The 20,334-nt window shown below is 32.3% G+C and overlaps 2 protein-coding genes and 1 long non-coding RNA gene across 4 annotated transcripts; 2 read left to right on the top strand and 1 right to left on the bottom strand.

Annotated features, from left to right (window-relative positions):
• Nucleotides 1-5,716: 5,716 nt before the first annotated feature.
• LOC132949409 (fork head domain-containing protein FD4-like) lies at nucleotides 5,717-8,873 on the bottom strand. Its single transcript, XM_061020284.1, has 2 exons — nucleotides 8,180-8,873; nucleotides 5,717-7,719 (listed from the first exon to the last, which is right to left on the bottom strand). Exons 1-2 carry the CDS (start codon nucleotides 8,530-8,532, stop codon nucleotides 6,975-6,977), a joined length of 1,098 nt encoding a protein of 365 aa, XP_060876267.1. The 5' UTR covers nucleotides 8,533-8,873; the 3' UTR covers nucleotides 5,717-6,974.
• Nucleotides 8,874-9,110: 237 nt separating this feature from the next.
• LOC132949586 (uncharacterized) lies at nucleotides 9,111-13,312 on the top strand. Of its 2 annotated transcripts, XR_009665113.1 has the most exons (5): nucleotides 9,111-9,244; nucleotides 12,121-12,160; nucleotides 12,332-12,386; nucleotides 12,458-12,975; nucleotides 13,072-13,312. It is a non-coding gene; the product is annotated as an uncharacterized LOC132949586 (long non-coding RNA). The 2 variants fall into 2 exon arrangements; XR_009665112.1 differs by having other exon boundaries at nucleotides 12,332-12,975.
• Nucleotides 13,313-15,342: 2,030 nt separating this feature from the next.
• Nucleotides 15,343-16,272, top strand: LOC132948371 (uncharacterized). Its single transcript, XM_061018800.1, has 3 exons — nucleotides 15,343-15,651; nucleotides 15,719-15,986; nucleotides 16,058-16,272. Exons 1-3 carry the CDS (start codon nucleotides 15,343-15,345, stop codon nucleotides 16,270-16,272), a joined length of 792 nt encoding a protein of 263 aa, XP_060874783.1.
• Nucleotides 16,273-20,334: the final 4,062 nt, after the last annotated feature.

Consider the following 20,334-nt stretch of genomic DNA (forward strand, 5'->3'; position numbering starts at 1 on the left):
TATTTTCTTGTTTGAACTAACAGGCGTTGGGGCCCGTCACCCACCTACCATGTTCACCACCACGGGCATGGTATATGGGGGGCACATAGCCATTTTTTCATTGTTTGGGGCCCACAACCATGTATTGGCCCCTGGGCCCATATATAGTCTTCTGGGACACCGATTAATAATTTTAGCCCCCCCCCCCCCACCAATAAAACTAAATCAAATACGCCACTGTTGTTAAACGACATAATATTATTACATCGTCCATATTGTATGGGGTATTACACATAACGCGTTTTTTTTATTATATGGTATCTCCGGTAAACCTAATCCACGTCGTAAGTGAGAACGCGCTAATGCTGATCGATTACAATTATAATTAATTATGTAGATTTGTATAATATTGATTAGCGAAAACTTTACTTTTTATACGCATAACATGTGTATTATACTCGTATACATCAACATATAACATAGTAGAATATAAATATATAAATATCCAATTATAGATTAAATTGGTTTTGATTTATGATTTTTAGTTTTGTTGCAGCACGACATTCGTCCATTTCCAACTTACTTTTTTTGAATTTAAATGTAAATTGTAAATTTTTGTGGGTTTCGCGTCTGAGACCGGGCACAATTATTGGCAGGTTACCCTTTTTTTACTCTCTGAATTTGAAACGACCGTCGACTATGTGACGGAGTTGCAGGGAATAACTAATTAATTAATTCATTTTAAAGGATGATAGCCTTTCCCAGGTACTTATATTTAAATTCAACACTGTCATAGTACTGTAACTAAAATTGTATAATTATAATTATTTATTATATTTTACTTTTTACTTAAGTCCTATTCCTATGTCTCCGCTTATACTTTTCGACAGGTCGGTCTTCTTTTCAGCTTCTATTCTAACCTGTCCAAGATAAAGATGTCGCAAGACTTCCTCACAACATATTTATATAAAAACGCAGCTCAAAGGTAGTGGACAGGGTTGCTGAGCAAAACCAGTGAGTGCTATAGTGTATGGTGGGTGTGTGAGTATACATATGAGTTTATGTGTATATACCGTTTTACTGTGTAAGGTTTCTTGGGAGATTAAATGTTGCTGCATAATAAAAATTGTTAATTCAAATTTCAAATAATAAAAACATAAATTAATTACAGCATAATATGAATTATAATGAAAGAATAATTGGTAATATATACGAAACTATATAATAGCCCAAAGGTGCTACTTGGTTTAGGTACATATATAATTCAACTTGGCTGAGCTAACCAAGAATTATATCAAAATAATTTCTTACTGTCACACTGACTCAATAATATACTTTTCCATAATGTTTAATTGTTATGAAACGTTGAGCCATTGCGATGTACCTAGATACATAAAACTTTTTCGGATCTGTGTTCTGATAAATAAAAGCCTTATTTGTTCATTTACAATTGCATTCATTGTTGAAATGTGCATCTATATTATATATGAATCTATAACAGTTTATTTGTTTTATATTGAAAATAAAAATAACATATATTAATTATTAATCCTTCATGATCAAAAAGTAAGCGAGGAAAGTTTAATAAATTTTGGAAAACTATAAGAAATTACAAATTAAAACAGCAATCGGAAAAATATAAATTTAATTGAATCGTGAAAGTAAAAACTGATGTTTAATGTTTCAATGTTTTTTGATAAAACTTTAAACAATACCTATAAAATACAAATAAACAGTTATAATAGGTTATTTGCTTGTATCAATTAAAAGAAAATTAATAACAGACATAATTTAGCCAGCATAATAATATAAAATATGAATACATTTTCATGATACTAAGTGGGTAGATATTGTAGCCTTGTGTGGATTATGGCCAGGTCCGTCCTTAGAACATCCAGTAGTCTCTGGGCAAATACAAATTTGTGGGGTCTAAAATTGTAGATTAATTTAGTTTGGGTGTCAATATTTGTATGTTGCAACAATAATTTATTGTATTATTGAAATACGTAATATATTATGAGTAAATATTATTATACTTGAACACTTCACTCAATGTTTACTATACTTATCTATAATTGTCTTAAATGTATTAAATTAACGTATCTTATTATAAAGTGTTGACTATATGTACTATACCTGTATATGTAGGTATATTAACGATTACAGTCGTCTGTCAAATATAAAGCGTATTGGTAATTTAAATTTGAAAAAAACATTAAACGAAACGAGTACAATACCTGGTATATACGTGCGTATTTTATTATTTATACGCAATTTTGTTGATCACGAAAAATCAGAAAGTATAATATAGAATAGTGCCAGCGTACACCCAGCCACCCACAAAATGCTGGTGGTACGTGTTGCCCATGGCCCATATGAGTACAACAGTAAACACTATACATTTATTCACTATAAACTAATTATTATACTTATAACCTATATCAATATGTCATGTAATAATACGTACAGATTATTGGTCTATATATATATATGTTTGAAAACTCTGACAAATACATAATATAATGTGTGCTAGTATTAAGTATACCTACATGGCTATATTATCTATGTATTTATAGGAAAATACATTTTATTTGTATACAGTTATATATCTAGGTACAAGGAATACAGTTAGAATTGGCAAGAGTGAAGACGATTAATTGTTTGTGATAAGGGGCTGCAGCACAAAACCTAATTCACATGTGCCACATAGCCTTGAAACTGTTCGTGTTCACACTCTAGGAAATAACTTACTTACAACTACTTACAAACGCAGCACTGTGATTAACATTTAATTTCAAACAATTTGGTCGAGGTGGACTGCAGGGGCTAACTGCAGCATATACATCACATAATTTGCAAAGAAAAAAAGATATGTTATGCCGATTGAACAATTTTTCATAAATTTGATATGTAGATAATATGCTTATAAATTAGTATAGTACATTAATATACAGCAGCGTCTTTATAGTTTATTATAGACACTTTATTTTCACAAGAGATTCGCTCGTTCTTTTGTATTCATAAATCGAATTATGTAATATAATACGGCATATACTGCGCCTTCCTTACTGCACGGTTATTCAAATTAATACGTCTCGCTAAACTATCATCAGACGTAAAATAAAAAAATAAATATTTGTAAGGTCGTTTCAGCGTGTAAATAATAGATACGCACTTCAACCCAATATTGTACAGCTGTGACGCGAGATTTTTCTATTTTTTTTTCTATTGTGAAAAATTGTAAAAACAAATAATTACATTTTGACCTTCACGGCAGGCAACTATAATACTACCTCATACCAATAACCACCCATAACATATATTTGTTTGAAAAATATTTTATTCACATCTTGACGTGCCTTTATAGGTACGCATTATAGAATATTATAACTATATAGAAGATTTTCGCTACAAATGTTATGAAAATATAATATATTATTATATACCTACATTATACGCATACACTGTGTTCACTATTCTGCAGTGTATACCTATATAATATATGCAAACCGAAAAAAACACGTATTTTTCTATTATCGACAATGACTATATATATGCTTGAAGTATAGAATTATTATACTGTACACTATTTTATATAGGTACATATATATTATGATTGTATAGTAAACGCGACCGCTTCCATTCGATTACAGATAATATATTATAGCATGCAGTGGCTGCGGTGAAAATAATTTATAGATAGGTAATAAGTATTTAGTGATTACTAATTAGTAATTATATTACATCATAAACGGTATAGAGATACACATGATTGTGCGAAAAAAGACGACGTCAGTGCAATGATCATTATTGTTTATACATAATATTATATGTAATATAATTTAATATGATGGGTACCTAAATACTCAGACCACAAACGACGGGTCCATACGATCACACAAATTTTGGGCCCCCAGCCATTTTGTAATATTATTTAACGATAAGTGCAGAAAAAAAATTCAATTAAACTTTCAGACATATTAAAAATATAGGTACCCATATACTTATGCTTATACATGATATTATAGAACTTAATTTTCCACTTAAAATTAAATTATAAAATAATATGTATTTTTGTATTTGATGTACTATTGTACTAACGTATGTAATATACTAATATGTGTACAAATTAATAAACAGTGTTTGGTCGTTGTAGAATTTAAAGGTAAATTATTTTGTGCCATCCGATCAATCGTAACAATAATATTATTGTCGAACGAGTTTCTAAAAATGTACACACGTGGGTCTGGAATTATCAGTGTTGGGAATTATCTAGATAAAATTATTTCTTTAATCATTTTATCTAGATAAAAATAATCAAATCATCTAATTGTCTCATCTGGGTAAATGTACAATGGTTATCTGTGGTAATTTATCTAGATAAATAATATAATAATGAGAATATTTTTAAACACTGAAATGGCCAATAATCTACGAGAACCGAGTAGTGATTCCAAATTCCAATAATATTATAGTTAAAAAAAGAAATGTTTGCTGAAATATTGTCAGTTTTATTTTGTTATTTTATTTTTATTCAAGTTGTATTTAAAATTAAAATTTTAAATTTCCGTTGTCATCTTCTGATATACTAATGATCTTTTTAAAATGCCATCAAAGTTACACACGTTGTGGGTAACTTTGATACCTATACATATCGTAATGTGTTATCAAAGTAACCCCATTTTATGAAAGTAAAAAATTAAACTGTCGTGGTACTATGGTGAATAAAATTATCATATTATCAAAGTTATTACCCCATTCAACGGAAGAGACTATATTATTATAGTTTTAATTTTCATTTAGAGCATATAGTTTTATATCGTTTACCACAATTTAAAAATGGAAGAATTATTTAAAAATCAAAACTTTTCGATTATCCTGTTTATTTATTTGAAGCCCCACAATATATTCCGCCATGAGCAACCAAATAGCTAAATCCACCTCTATTTTGTGAACGAGTATAACATATAATTATATATCATGATATATTCATGGCACTTCTACATAAATATATGCACATATTTCATAATGTCATAAACTTATTGTAATTGTATTTAATATATATGATGAAAAATAAATTTCTATAGAATAATTAATGTTGAAATTTGATTAAAGTTTATAAATCCACTTCCAAAACAATTATTAATAATAATTCCATTAGTATAGTTTTTATTATGTAGATTACATTATACAATACAGTATAATGTAACAACTGTGTATATAATAATAGTGTGTAATTTTATTATATCGTATATTTCTGAATTCATAGACATACGTAGGTACATATGTTAAATGAAATTTCAAAAAAATTATTTTATATAATATAATTAAATGTTGGAAATTTGTATCCAAAAATTAAATTTCTTGTAATTTTTTTTTTATTCGTTATACCTACTGATAAATTATGTCAACATACTTCATATTGTTTTGACAATGTTCGATTTCTGAAATTGAACGTCACTTCTGCAGCTGCAATATTTATAATTGATATGAGCAGCAAACAATTTGCCCACTGCTGACGCATACAACTGCAGTATTGCCAGAATATAAATAGTACTCGTTTATACCTTATATACACGGCTATGATACCTACGTGGACTATGCACGAATAGGGTAATTTATTTTATTATGTTTTCATGTAGTATGTAAACAGATAGTAGCGTGATCATAATATCTGCAGAAAGGTAGAGTAAACAAAAAAAAATAAATAACAAAACAACATCTTTTTTTTCTACGAAAATTGCACATTTATTCGACGAACATTACACTGCACTTGAATATTATACATATAGGTTATATATAATACAAATTCTACGAACACAATAATTACAATCGTAAATGATAATACCTACTAATAATAATAAATAAATAATTATATTCACCTTTTTTCTTCAAATTGTTACATGAGGAATATTGGGGTAACAGAGTTATAACTTTTTAAGTCATTCATATGAATATATATTATATTCTATGTATAAAAAAACTAAAAACAAATCATAATAATAATAATGAGTGTTCGCAGTATACATAATATAAATTATACATATTATGTATAAGAATAAGGTTAGGTTCCACAGCGTGGGCAGAAAACGAAATCGCATCGATATATATATAATATAATATAGGTATATGAATTAATAATAATTACCTATCATCGGAAATATACACCTATATATTATGTCCTATGTATAATTATTACTGCACATTAAAAACTACATCACAGAATAACGAATACTAAAAACTACAATTTTATTTGCTAATATAATAATATATACCTATTATAAAAAAGGTTCAGTACGTCATTGTTTAATAATATTACTATAGTGGGCATATATATATATATATATAATATTTATAGTTAACACGATCATATTATTATATATTATGTACATTGTCATAATATACTGAAATAGTATCATGGGTTATATTATCATATGTATGTAATAATGATGGCTAATTTGTACAGACCTTACAGTTAGGAAAAAAAAACAAACAAATAAATTATGTATATATAATTTAAGAACAACGGTTAAAATAATATAATATATATATAGGTACGCGTGTACACATAACTAACCGTAATGAATCGCGTACATTACGTAAGTATATATTTACATAGTACCTATACCTGTACCTAGGTATATATGTACATAGGAAAATCTATACGTATTACGATAGGTATATTAGGTATATATTGTAAATAAATTGTCGCCGCGAAAGTGTGCTCACGCTACACGAGAGTAGATATCATCGTCATCATCGTCATCATCGTGCCGAGCGCAAACGCCACGCCACGCTTATCCAACATAATATTATAATAAGACGTATACCAATAATACCTACTTACGAATTCAAAGTGCGGTCGGTCAAAGTGCGACTTATTACGGAACACGTTACTACATAGTATTATTATTATTACCTATATTGTGGTCTAAAATCATATTAACATTGTATATAGACGGCAAACGCTTATTATATACTATTATACCTAAATATTAGTTGTGCGGAAAATAAGACGCCGCGGCGTACCGTAAATAGTGTTGTTGTTGTTGTTGTTGTTGGTGGTGGTGGTGGTGCTGGTGCAACTGTTGCAGCTGGCTGTGGTGCATGTGGTGTTGGTGATGGTCATGAAACGCGATCGCCGCGGCTGCCGCCGCGTGATGGAAATCGTACGGCACCATCAACGGAGCCCGGTACGCGGCCGGCACGATGGACGGGAATCGCCGTAGAATGTCGTCGTCTACGTCGTCGTCGTCTTCGTCGTCCGTGTAGTCCGCGGCGGCCAGCGGTTGCGCCGGTGCGGAGGGAGACGTGGCCGACAACGGATCGGGTCCGATTAGGCTCTCGATGTCGAACGGTCTTTTGACCGCCGGCTTGGTTGTGCAAGCGGTGACCGCGTCCACGGCGATAATGGCGTGCCGATGGTCATGATGTGCCGCGATATTACGGCTGCGGCTGCGGTGGCGGCGTCGACGGCCGCCGCTGCTGCTGTCGTCGTAACAGTGCAGCTGATGGTGATGGGGAGCGGCCGCTGCACCGTGTTGAGACGACGGTGGTTGTGGCTGCGTCGGAGGTGGCGGGCTGCCGGCCGACGACGAACACGGCGAAGACGACGACGCGGACGACGCGCCCGACGACGAAGTAGCCGCCAACGACAACGATGAGGCCGCCGACATGGATGGATGGTTGCGCTGCATGTGCGCCAAATTGTTAGCCAGAGCGATCAGTTCGTTGTCCAATCTGAATATAATAGAAGATAATCATTAGAATGAAGCAATATTTACAAAATATACATATTATTATATGGCCGGCGTATTTTATTATTATTTAAAAATATAATATATTATAAGTTGAGGTAATATCTACATTATTTAATATGCTAGGGGTGTGCCTGATAGGGAGACGGGATTTGACTGAGGCATACCTATATCATTATTTATTTAATAGGTAAATATGGGAAGTAGAAGTAAATAAATGTAGAAGTGTACTTTGGTACCTAGGTATATATATATTATATTTATATGATATTTCATATTATTTGGTACCTATTGTGTAGTCGGTACATAATTGTAGGTACTACTATATTATAGTAGTATACCTACATTATTATATATGGGTATTGGTAGTATTGTCATAATGATCGACATTAAAATAGATTATCCCTATAATCATATCATAATAAATTATATACTTTGCGCACCTGTCTTTGTCGGACTTGACCAGCTTAAATCGTTTGCGGCGCCGTAACAGCGAACCGTTCTCGAACATGTCCAGGGCGGCCGGGTGCAGAGCCCAGTACGCACCTTTGCCCGGTCTGTCCGGCATTCGCGGGATTTTCACGAAACAGTCGTTGAACGACAGGTTGTGCCGGAGTGAGTTCTGCCAGCGTTGCGTGTTCCGTCTGTAGTACGGGAACTGATCGCTGATGAACTTGTAGATGTCGGACAGCGGAAGCATTTTCTCGGGCGAACTCCAAATGGCCATGGCCGTGAGCGATATGTAACTGTACGGTGGTTTTTGGTCGCCGTACGAGTCGCGACTGGGCCGCGGCATTTTTCAAAACTTTTATGCTTACGATTTTTTTCTATTATAATATTATATACCCGACTGTAGCTGGTATATACGTTTTAATGAACACACAATAACAGTCGCACGGTCGATCGGTTTTGCATAAAATGTTCGCGACAACAACGCGCGCAGACGACTGCAGTGTCCAATATTCTATTATACGGAAATATGATAGCACAAACCGTCGTCGAAAGCAACTATATTATTACCGAAAAGCGCACGAACAATATTACTATTATTATTATTATTATTATTATAACGCGTACGGCATTACAAAACGACTGCGACGGCGTTCGAGTGCGGACTGAACGGATGCGGTGCAGTTGTGGCGGCGTGGCCGGCGGACGTGACGGTTAGGTCAGGTGGGCCCGCCCAACGGCACGCCGGTGCGGGACTAATGGCCAGGAGGCGGCCGCTGTCTTGGCGCCGCCTTCCGTTCCCCCCGCCCGACAACCGGTCAAAGATAAACGTGACCTGCAGCGGTGGGGGACGGTTTTTTTTCCTCCTCCAACAGTAATATAATATTATCATCAAAATCGTCTTCTCCTCTCCACGTCGACCACCGAGCGCTGAGTAGGTACGTATTTCTTGCACTCTGCCGCCCGCTGATAATAAATATTTAAACGTTTGGGACGATGATCGCGCTGGATGGAGGAGGGCTCGCGCGCGGCTCTCACAGAAACAACAACACTCTGCCGTACGTTCATATACTAATAATAATAATAATAATAATAATAATAATAAAATTGTATTATTAATTATACTATAAATATATATTAGAAATCGTGCGTGGCCAGACTTTTGCAACAGTAAGTGTAGAAAACCCGTGAAATGTTCAAAAACGTCTTCATAAAATATAATATAATATATAGGTAAATAAAGTTTATGGTTTTTAAATTTTAACGGTGCCAAACATTCGTGGTCTCCCTTTACACTAACCAAAGTGAATGATTAAAAATAATTTGAGACTTTAATGCATACATGCAGGCAGATACCTAAACAGGTTTTTTTGGATTAACTATAGCTATGTATAGGTAATAGGTACATAATGATTGGCAGCAACTGGTTCCTTTCTTCCCGATTATTCTGCATTTTTTTTTTGGAAATTCTAAGCTTACTAGAGATTTTTCTATACTGTTTTTCCTACCATAAAAGGCGTTTGGTTATTTGCTCAAGAAATTATCGCGATGAAGAGCATATAATATGATGTATCCAATCCGCATGCCAATGGACCGAAAAAAAATAATTGCAATCATTGAACTGTTGAATATAGTTGAATGGTTCATCCAACTATATTAAGATTTTATTTTATTTTAAAGTTTTCCTGACTTACTCATCTAAACTATAAGTGTTATAGTAGTTAGTACGATAGCAATAATATATATTATGTTTGTCACGCCTGCACTGAAAGTTTGGTTTTCGATAGCGGTTAAAGCGTTGAAAAGTGTCATTTTTCCGACCTGCCGCTGATGGTAAAGTGGAAATCCCAAAAAGTGCTGGGCACACATTATATCATGTGCGTATCCCATGCACAACCAAACACTGAAATCTATACCACGATCCTTACAAAACATAAACTTTTGGTTACATCTATAATTATATTCATATTACATAATTTATGTAACCTATATTCATGCGCGTGACGTTTAAAATAAATAAAACCAAATCGTTTCTTTCATGAAATATTGTTGTCGTAGAGTTATGGTTGTTGCATAGATCCCTGCATTATACCTTTGCCGTGATCGGTGAGTGCAGAGGTGTGAAAAAAATAGTATGTGTGGCTCGTGCAGGAAGGCAATTCCAGACTTGGGCGAAATGCGGCCCTATAGCGACTGAAATAGCTAACTTCAAGCCCTTGCCACTGCACAATATATATATACTGCACTACAGCTGAGGCTAAAATATAATTTTGTTCGTATACTATACACACTTTGTATTAAGGGGATTCGATACCGTGATTTTCTGTTTTTGTCCAACACACGCGCGACATAGTATTTTAGACGTGTTTTTTGCCAAACATTCCAATTGATATATTGAAGCGATAAGAATTCTGAAAACAGGTTTGAATTCGTCGTCAAGTCTACTAGAAATCGACTTTCCCACATTTTTGATATCATCTCCCAAGTTCCAGAAAACGTCATATTAAAAAAGAGTATTTAAACATTTTTGTATTTCAATTTTTGGAGAAGCTAAAATCAAAAAATCAAAATTTTGGGAAAGTCGATTTCAAGTAGACTTAACGACGAATTCAAATCTGTTTTCAGAATTCTCATCACTTCATTAGATCAATTGATATGTTTGGCAAAGAATCCGTCAAAAATCCTATATGTCGCGCGTGTGTTAGATAAAAACAGAAAATCACGGTATGGAATCCCCTTAAACTTGGATTTACTGAGGGGGGAGGGCTTCCCTCCCCAAAATGTATTTGATCCATACACATAACCAATAATCATAGAATAGTAGAATTTCTATTTTTTTTTATTTGCAGTGTAGGTACTGCACATTACATGACAATAAAACGATTTATGTCGGTATATTGGTAAGATTATTATATACATAATTTTACGCAATATATGCACTGAACTATAATAAAGAGACGGTGAATTGCGGAATAAAAATCCCCAACCCTAGAAAAAATGATCTCCTGCAGACTATACAATAATATTACTTACAATCGTCAATCACATGAAATTGATTGATCAAATATTTTTTGAAAGCTAGTTAGTGTAATTACTACATTATTAGTATTTAATTACAAATATACACTAGGTTTAAGTATACTATTATCATTAAAAAAATTAATACATAATAAATCATGTTCAAACATATGTGTTTTTAGTTTGGCAGAATTTCAAATTGGGCACCCGTAGGTTTCTGCCATGCCCGGTCGGGGGATGGCGGCCTCTCTCTCCAGACAGATGTCTGCCCGGAAAAAAAGCCACCCGTGACCGAGATTCGAACCTGCGACGGTGTGAGTCGTAACCGACACCTTAGTCCGCTCGGCCACTCAGGTCCATTTCAATAGCCCACCCACTTTCGAAATTTGAACTTCTGACCACGCCAAACGTTTGTGCATCGTTTGTGCAGAAATGTGCACCAAGTTCAATCGTTTGTGCACAAAAACTGAAAGCTCTATGCCTAAAACAAAATGGGGGGGGGCATTTAAACGGTAGCCCCCCCCACATTGAATATTTGGATTTTTGAATGTGCCAAACGTTTGTGCAGAAATGTGCACCAGGTCCCGACGTTTTTGCACAAAAACTCCCAGCGCTATCCAAAAAACAAAGTGAGGGGTATTAACACGAGGCTCCCCCTTTTTTGAAATTTTAAATATTTGTCATATTAATAAATGTTGTTTACGTACCTAATAGGTTTAATAGAATTGTACTATTGCCATGTAAACGTATGACAAATAAAATCTTCAAATATTTTTAATTTATCAAGAAAGCATTATCTATTGTTCTAATGTTTTTGATTTCAAAATTGTATGAATAAATACAGTTTTTTCTTTATGCATCTCTTTACTTTATATTTTATATTATATTTTGCTGATGAACATGTGTTTATGGACAGGTACCTCAACTCGACGTTGCTGTATGTCCGGTCCAATAATGTAAGTTAAAAATCATTGTGTATATTTTAATACAATAAAAGCATAGTAAAATAATAATTAATAGACTATATTAATATAGTACCTACTTAATTAATTTAATATACCTAACCGTACCTATATACATATAAAAATATTATAATAATATATATTATTTATGTTTGAATTCATTAGAACAATGGCGTATCAGACGTCGCTCCCAAACCGGTCGACATCCATCTGCATAACTGTGAGTTGAAAACGTCTATATTTAAAAATTGTTATAGTATAATATTTATCTAATAAATTAATTTTCTTTAGCATTCCGCAAGAATGAGCGGTATAGTTTGAAAACTTACCAAAGTTATCTGGTGGATGTCGATACGTTGGTGAGCAGCCGTCGCACATAGGTCTGATGTAACTATGGAAAGTTATTATTGGATCGGTCATAATATTACGTTGATAAGTTATCTGTCCATAAACTTATTTTCAGATTTGTAGGCCAATTCCGTTGCCATTTTTTAATCATTCTTTGTTTTTATTAAGGTTGAGGTGTAACAGCATTTTAGGGGCTATTGTAATTCCCACTTCCAGGACTTTATCATACATACAGCCGACAGCCCGATGACCTACATTTTTGTGTATTCTGGTCTACCCTATGATGGCCGCGAAGTCACGATCACGTCACCGTTTATCAGATTGCCCAGTTTGAAAGAGTCTCCAACAATTTCATCGGATAGGTACGCCATAAACCGTGGCATAGCGCTGGGCCAGCATCATTTTGTCCGAATCAATATCTACAAAAATGACGTCCCAATTATTAAAAGCTAATAATATAGGTACTTCAAATTTATTGTAATATAATATAATATTAAACTCATTATACCCAGTTATTACGATTAAGTAGAAATAATATTTTTCAAATAATATTACAGTGTCTTTGTCGAACAGTCAGCTGTACGAAGTTTCCGCTGTACCACAAAACGGGTCGACGTCGGTCGCTGAACATGGGAAGTCCTCAAGTCCACCCAGCATCGTATTGATGAATCAACAATACATCTTACATCTTACATCTAACATCTTACATCTTACATCTATCATTGCAATCTTATAATTATTCACCTGAATGCATGTAATCCTGAATGTACAGTTAATTTATTACTACCCATTTACAAAGTCAACACTGTATTAATAAAAGTATTTATTGTTAAAATAAAATTGAGTTCTATATTATTTGTAGGTACTTAAAAATTATTTGGGTTTAAAGGAAACATATTTTAATCATACAAAATTAGATAAACTAAAAGACAAAAATAATAAGTAAATACGTTAAAAATAGTTTTTAATTAATATAGGTAGGACAGGTACCTATTATGTAGGTAGGTACTTATCCAAAACTCGTTTATCAGTAATTAAATAAAAAGGGAGGTCAATTAAAAAAAGGTAGGTAAGTGGATGTCGCTCTGCTGTACAGTAGGTTACAAGTGAGTCACTGTAATGGATGGTGTTAAATTTGAATTCAATGATATAATATCATTGTATAAGAAAAACGATTCTGAGCGAAAACGGTCCGTCAGCCTATGATATTACCAAGTATATTAATTGATGATATTATAGTGAATAAAGTAATTTATATATAACCTATTAACGTGGAACCTTGTTTTAAATTTTCAATCCTTAGCCATAAAAGTTGAACATTTTATAAATTTTTAACTACAAAATAATTATTAAATTATATATTTGATAAATGTTGTCAAAATTTGAACTTTAAATGCTTATAAATAAAAATTGAGCCCATGTATTTTTAATATTTTTTAACTGCTATTAGAACGATATATCAGCAGCCTTATATTAAATTTTCACGCTTTTTTACCCAACGAATAAAATTTTATTGATATTTATAGAAAAAAAAACTAAAATAATTGAAAACTGACTATGTCCGTAAACAGCTCAAAAAGAGTCAAAATATTTTCAAAATTGTATGGTGTATAGAATATGCTAATATAAACATTGAGTGAAATTTTCAAGTATCTACAGTCATACGTTTTTTAATTACAACAAAATAAGAAAATCGTTACATGAGAAATCGAGTGAATATCAAATGTTGTAAAAATATGAATTTCAAACGGGTGCCGGTTGCCTGTTCGACGGCCGTGTGTTCGAAAGTCATGTGTTCAAAAATGTGTGTTCGAAAGTTCATGTTATCGAAGAATCTTATCTTAGAAAAGCCATGTGTTCGACAAGTCATTTGTTTGAAAGATTATTTGTTAGAATTTAAAAAAAAACTGCGAAACTAAGAATTCTAGAACATGATCCGATATATCTCACACAGAAAACAGGTTTTTCGTATTGCGTGAGTAATCGATAAGTATAACAATATGCGTTATGCGATTATATACTATACATGTTAAAATTTTATCTAGAATACGTTATAGTTGACAGGAACATAGTCAGTATAGTACGACATCGGACATACGCAATTGATTTTTGTTGCTGAAAATAACGTGCTTTTAAAAATGAACATAGAAATTTTAAATAGTATTCATGGTGGTGTAGTTTTAAGTATTAATAATTATTTATATATAAAAAATAAAGACTACATAAGAAAAATAGACGATAAACATATTTTTTATTGGACTTGTGAAAAACAATGTGGTGCAAAAATTCGGACTTTTTGTGAAAACAATGAACACTATATTGACAAAAATTGTATTTTTTCTGAAAATCACCATTCTCACGGAGCTGATCCAATAAGTGTAGGAGCAAGAAAAATAAAATAAAATATAAAAAAATGTGACCGAGAAAATCAAGATAAACCAATACAAATATACCACGCTGCAATCGCAGGAACGTCTCAAACAATTAATTCTAATGTCAGTAAAGAAGCGGCTCGACAAATTATTAAACGTCAAATACGTAATGATGATGTTTATTTGGAGCCACAAACAGCAGATATGATTGACTTACCATTATACTTGTGTAAAACATTATCAGGTAATGCATTTTTAGTAAAAAAAACCAACGAAGTTTTGTTGTTTACGACTTATGAAAATTGTACATTTTTACATGAATCGAACTGTTAGATATCAGATGGAACTTTTAAAGTATGTCCAAATATTTTTTATCAATTATATATTATTCACGGTTTAATAAAGCGAGGAAATGACACAACACAACACATTTTTGTTCCACTTGTATATGCATTAATGACTTCAAAAACAGAAGAACTTTACGTAAAAATGTTTAAACTTTTAATAGAATTCTGCAATGATAATAATCAAAAAATTAATGATAATCCAGATTTAGAAATCGTTACTGATTTTGAAAAAGGTGCAATTAATGCATTAAATGATATGTTTCCTCTCGCAACACATTCTGCATGTTTTTTCCATTTATCACAAAACATTTACAAAAAACTTCAAAGTCTTGGTCTCTCTTCAAGGTATTCGAACGATCCAGAATTCAATTTATTAGCAAAGCAAATACCTGCCTTGGCATTTTTACCAGCTAATATGGTTAGTATATAATTATTATTTTGTAATTTTGAATTGTAATTTACTTTACAAATGAGTATTGTGTAAGATTGTAGATGGGTGGACACTATTGAAACCATTGTTTAAAACCGAAACCAAACAACAATTATCACAATATTTTGAGGAAACGTATGTTTTGGGAAAATCCGGTATGCGTTTGAGTGGAAGACCAACAAAACAAACCATGCGTAATCCACCAATGTTTCCTCCAGAAATGTGGTCAGTAGCTGACCGTCTAAATCTTGGTTTGCCAAGAACCACAAACGTTGCAGAATCATGGCACAGAAAAATAAATAGATTAGTTTCTCCTAATCCAGGTAAGTTGAAACAGTTTATAGCTTAGAAATATATTAATATAATTATAATGATTCTTTAAATTATGCTACAGGTCTATTAAACTTCATTAAGTTAATACAAAAAGTGCAAAATGAAACAGAATCAACAATTGAACAGCTTATACAAGGACGGATTTCAAAAAGAGCAAAAAAGAACGTCAATTTACAAAATGCTCGCCTTAAATGTATTCAACAAAGAATCTACGATGACGATAACTTAGACAAGTTAGAATTTTTAAAAGGCATTGCACATAATTTAACTTTATAAATATTTATTTTTATTTTTTATTTACATTTTTCTTATACATTTATAATAATAAACAGTAATAATAAACAACATAAACTCAGACAAATAGTAATTTATTCTATAAGACAAGAATGTATGCTAGGGAATATAACTATAAATATGTCTGGTTTAAAAAAAAAATAATAATAATATATACCCATTATTATATTTTCATAAGTATGTGGGTTTGTTTTATTATATTTTATAAAATACATATTAATGTACTTTAGATTAGTCTGACAATTTTATTGAAACATAACTATTCGAACAAATTACCTTTCAAGCACATGACTTATTGAACACATGGTTTTTCTAAGATACAATTTTTCGGTGACATGAACTTTCGAACACAAGACTTTCGAAAATATGATTTTCAGACAGTTGACACCCACCCATTTCAAAAGTTCATAAAAATTTAATTTGACTTTCTTGTAGACATTTTTTTTTTGATAAAGGTAGACAAACTTATGAGTAATCTTATATTACATTTTCAAATCTTAGATTTAAACGAAAAACGATTTTAAGTGGAGACGATTTGTCAGCCTAGGATATTGTATACTATATTTATATTGATATTATTAAATATTATTCATACCGTAGCCGGTTAAGTTGAATTATTATTATTTGTTTATTATCGTATTTGTATACGATAATATATTTTAGACGTTTCAATTACCCACGAATAATATTTTTAAAATAGGCATATGTATATATTACAAGTAACAACGAATTAAGAACGATATTGCAAAAAATAATTGCCGGGAATTATTAGATTTTAACTGAAAACAACAGGGAAGTCTGAACTTGGCGGTCAGTCTTATTTTTAAGTTATATGTATTATAACTAATTAAAATTTTTGGTATTTTCATATATACCCGGTATTTCACACTGCGCTTGCTCGAACAATTAAAATCAAAAACATCCCTCGACTTGTTATGTAAAACCACCATGGGTGGGTGTCAGAATTATTTTTGCATCATCAATTTTAAAACGTTGATTTACCTAGATTAAAAAAAAATTAATTTGAAATACTTAAGCTCGGTAAACTTTAAGCGTTGTACAGGTGCGTAAAACACCGAAAATCATGAACTTCGTAAGGCTATACCATAAAAACCAATGATTTGCAGGTAGTCGAGTTTTGGACAAGTACCTACCAGTGGCGGCTCGTGAACCATATGAGGGGTGAGGTACTACCTACATAGGTAATTTATAATAATTCATATTGTAAATTAATTAGGTACCAAAAAAATATAACTTCCCAAACACTTTGTCTATTGGCACTGGCGGGAGAATGTTTTAGAATGTCTATAAACTTGCAGACCAGTTTGTATAGTTAAATTTGGCATGCGAACTATAATTGAAATAGAAAACAGTAGTATAAAATAGAGAGTACTGATGGCTGATCCTTATGATCCTTATGATCCTTATGATCCTTATGATCCTTCTGATCACCGGCGGCACCTCGCTCACGTGTGCGACATGAATTTTCCCCCCACCACCTTCCCCCCTCTTCCGCCGTCGTGTACATATAAAATGCCATTAGGATTATTCGATATGTTAATTTCCAAATGATCCTTATGATCCTTATGATCCTTCTGATCACCGGTGGCACCTCGCTCACGTGTGCGACATGAATTTTCCCCCCACCACCTTCCCCCCTCTTCCGCCGTCGTGTACGTACGCGACTTTACGTACTACACGAAACCTAACCACTGCGCCACCCCGTTACATATACTTATCATTAATAACTAGCCTTATTTAACTTGTGATAAAATATGTCACCAACGTGTATGACTTATATCTGCGTTATCATATCTGCGTTATCATATCTACGTTATCACATATACCCTTATTTTGTAATAAAATATACCGCGAACGAGTGTATAACAGTTATCATATCTGTGTTATCATATCTACGTATAGCATTACTTTAATGTATATGTAATATTGTTCTTCCCCATTAAATACAAGATAGCCCCTTTTATTTTCCCTTTAAAAAAAAAAAAATATATATAAAATATTCTGATGTACCTACATTTGTATCATACATACACATACATACACACAACACACACATACATACATACATACACACACATATATTCATTTACATACGTACATACATACATATTTAAAAATATTATACAATTTTCAGATTATAATCCCATTTGAATAAACATCCCGCTAAAGCATGCGTTATACATCGGAATATATCTCAAACAAACCCACATTCAAATATATTATAATATAGTTTACATGTATACATACTTACATATTATATCCATTATGATCCTTATGATCCTTATGATCCTTCTGATCACCGGCGGCACCTCGCTCACGTGTGCGACATGAATTTTCCCCCCACCACCTTCCCCCCTCTTCCGCCGTCGTGTACGTACGCGACTTTACGTACTACTTTACGTACGACTCTACGGAACTTTATTATTGTTATTTTCACCTATTTAACTTTATAAATAAATTTAAAAATATTTAAACCGCAGTATACTGGTCATATTATAATATCATTAGGATACTTATAACTTGCAGCTGCGTACACAAATAATATCGATGAATACACCATATAGGAGACATTAAGTAGGCATTAGTGAATAACCGTTATTAAGTCTAATAATTGTCGCAGGTATTGACACGTCAATCAAATAAATACAACAATATATTGCCATTAGATAAAATGCCATTAGGATTATTCGATATGTTAATTTCGAAATTCGCACGACTCGTGTCGCCAGGATGTGATATACTTATTGATATTAAAATAAACATTTATTACACTAAAGGTTTTATTTAATGAATGTTAAGATATTAATATATATTATTCACCAGCTCCGTTCTTAATAGCCGCCTCTCACCATTGTCACCACTAAGCGGTAGACATTAGTGTCAACTATATAGCCACCATATGATGTCTATACAATATACATCCGTTCACTAACAAGTATCTTAATAATCGTATACTCCTAATATACCCATTAGATGATATCCGTAATTAAAGAAGAATACATTAGTGAATAACCGATATTAAGTCTAATAATTATCGCAGGTATTGACACGTCAATCAAATAAATACAACAATATATTGCCATTAGATAAAATGCCATTAGGATTATTCGATATGTTAATTTCGAAATTCGCACGACTCGTGTCGCCAGGATGTGATATACTTATTGATATTAAAATAAACATTTATTACACTAAAGGTTTTATTTAATGAATGTTAAGATATTAATATATATTATTCACCAGCTCCGTTCTTAATAGCCGCCTCTCACCATTGTCACCACTAAGCGGTAGACATTAGTGTCAACTATATAGCCACCATATGATGTCTATACAATATACATCCGTTCACTAACAAGTATCTTAATAATCGTATACTCTTAATATACCCATTAGATGATATCCGTAATTAAAGAAGAATACATTAGTGAATAACCGATATTAAGTCTAATAATTATCGCAGGTATTGACACGTCAATCAAATAAATACAACAATATATTGCCATTAGAATTATATATTTCCTTATTCAAATAACAAATATCTGAATAGTCATCACAGGAGACATTAAGTAGGTATTAGTGAATAACCGATATACTTTTTGTATATAAAATGCCATTAGGATTATTCGATATGTTAATTTCCAAATTCACACGACTCGTGTCGCCAGGATGTGATATACTTATTGATATTAAAATACCTATTTTAGTGAAAAACACATTATTGTCCGATATTAGTACCTTCTGCCGGACGTAGTCTAATATCAATTAAGTATCAATACCCCTACTACCTATTCAAATTCGTCTTTATAGTTTATATATTCTAAAAGAGCCAACAGTTCTTCAGTACGTTTTTAACCGTTGTACACGTATACGCTCCGTCTCTAAAAATTTTAGTGAGTTTAAAATTTTTACAAGTGTTTAAACATTTTATTATTTTTCTTTTCGTTTTAAATCGTTGTACACGTATACGCTCCGTCTTCGAATATTTTCCAGTGTTTAGTTTTTAAATATTATTTCGTTTTAATC

The sequence above is a fragment of the Metopolophium dirhodum genome, chromosome 7 (assembly GCF_019925205.1).
Source record: "Metopolophium dirhodum isolate CAU chromosome 7, ASM1992520v1, whole genome shotgun sequence".
NCBI classification, from domain to species: domain Eukaryota; kingdom Metazoa; phylum Arthropoda; class Insecta; order Hemiptera; family Aphididae; genus Metopolophium; species Metopolophium dirhodum.

Excerpts from the sequence above, each read along its gene's own strand:
- LOC132949409 (XM_061020284.1), bottom strand. The coding sequence starts at position 8,532 with ATGCCGCGGCCCAGTCGCGACTCGTACGGCGACCAAAAACCACCGTAC. Across the intron at positions 7,720-8,179 it reads GTCAAGTCCGACAAAGACAG|ATTGGACAACGAACTGATCG; the intron begins GTGCGCAAAGTA and ends TATTATATTCAG.
- LOC132948371 (XM_061018800.1), top strand. The coding sequence starts at position 15,343 with ATGACTTCAAAAACAGAAGAACTTTACGTAAAAATGTTTAAACTTTTA. Across the intron at positions 15,652-15,718 it reads CATTTTTACCAGCTAATATG|ATTGTAGATGGGTGGACACT; the intron begins GTTAGTATATAA and ends GTATTGTGTAAG. Across the intron at positions 15,987-16,057 it reads ATTAGTTTCTCCTAATCCAG|GTCTATTAAACTTCATTAAG; the intron begins GTAAGTTGAAAC and ends ATTATGCTACAG.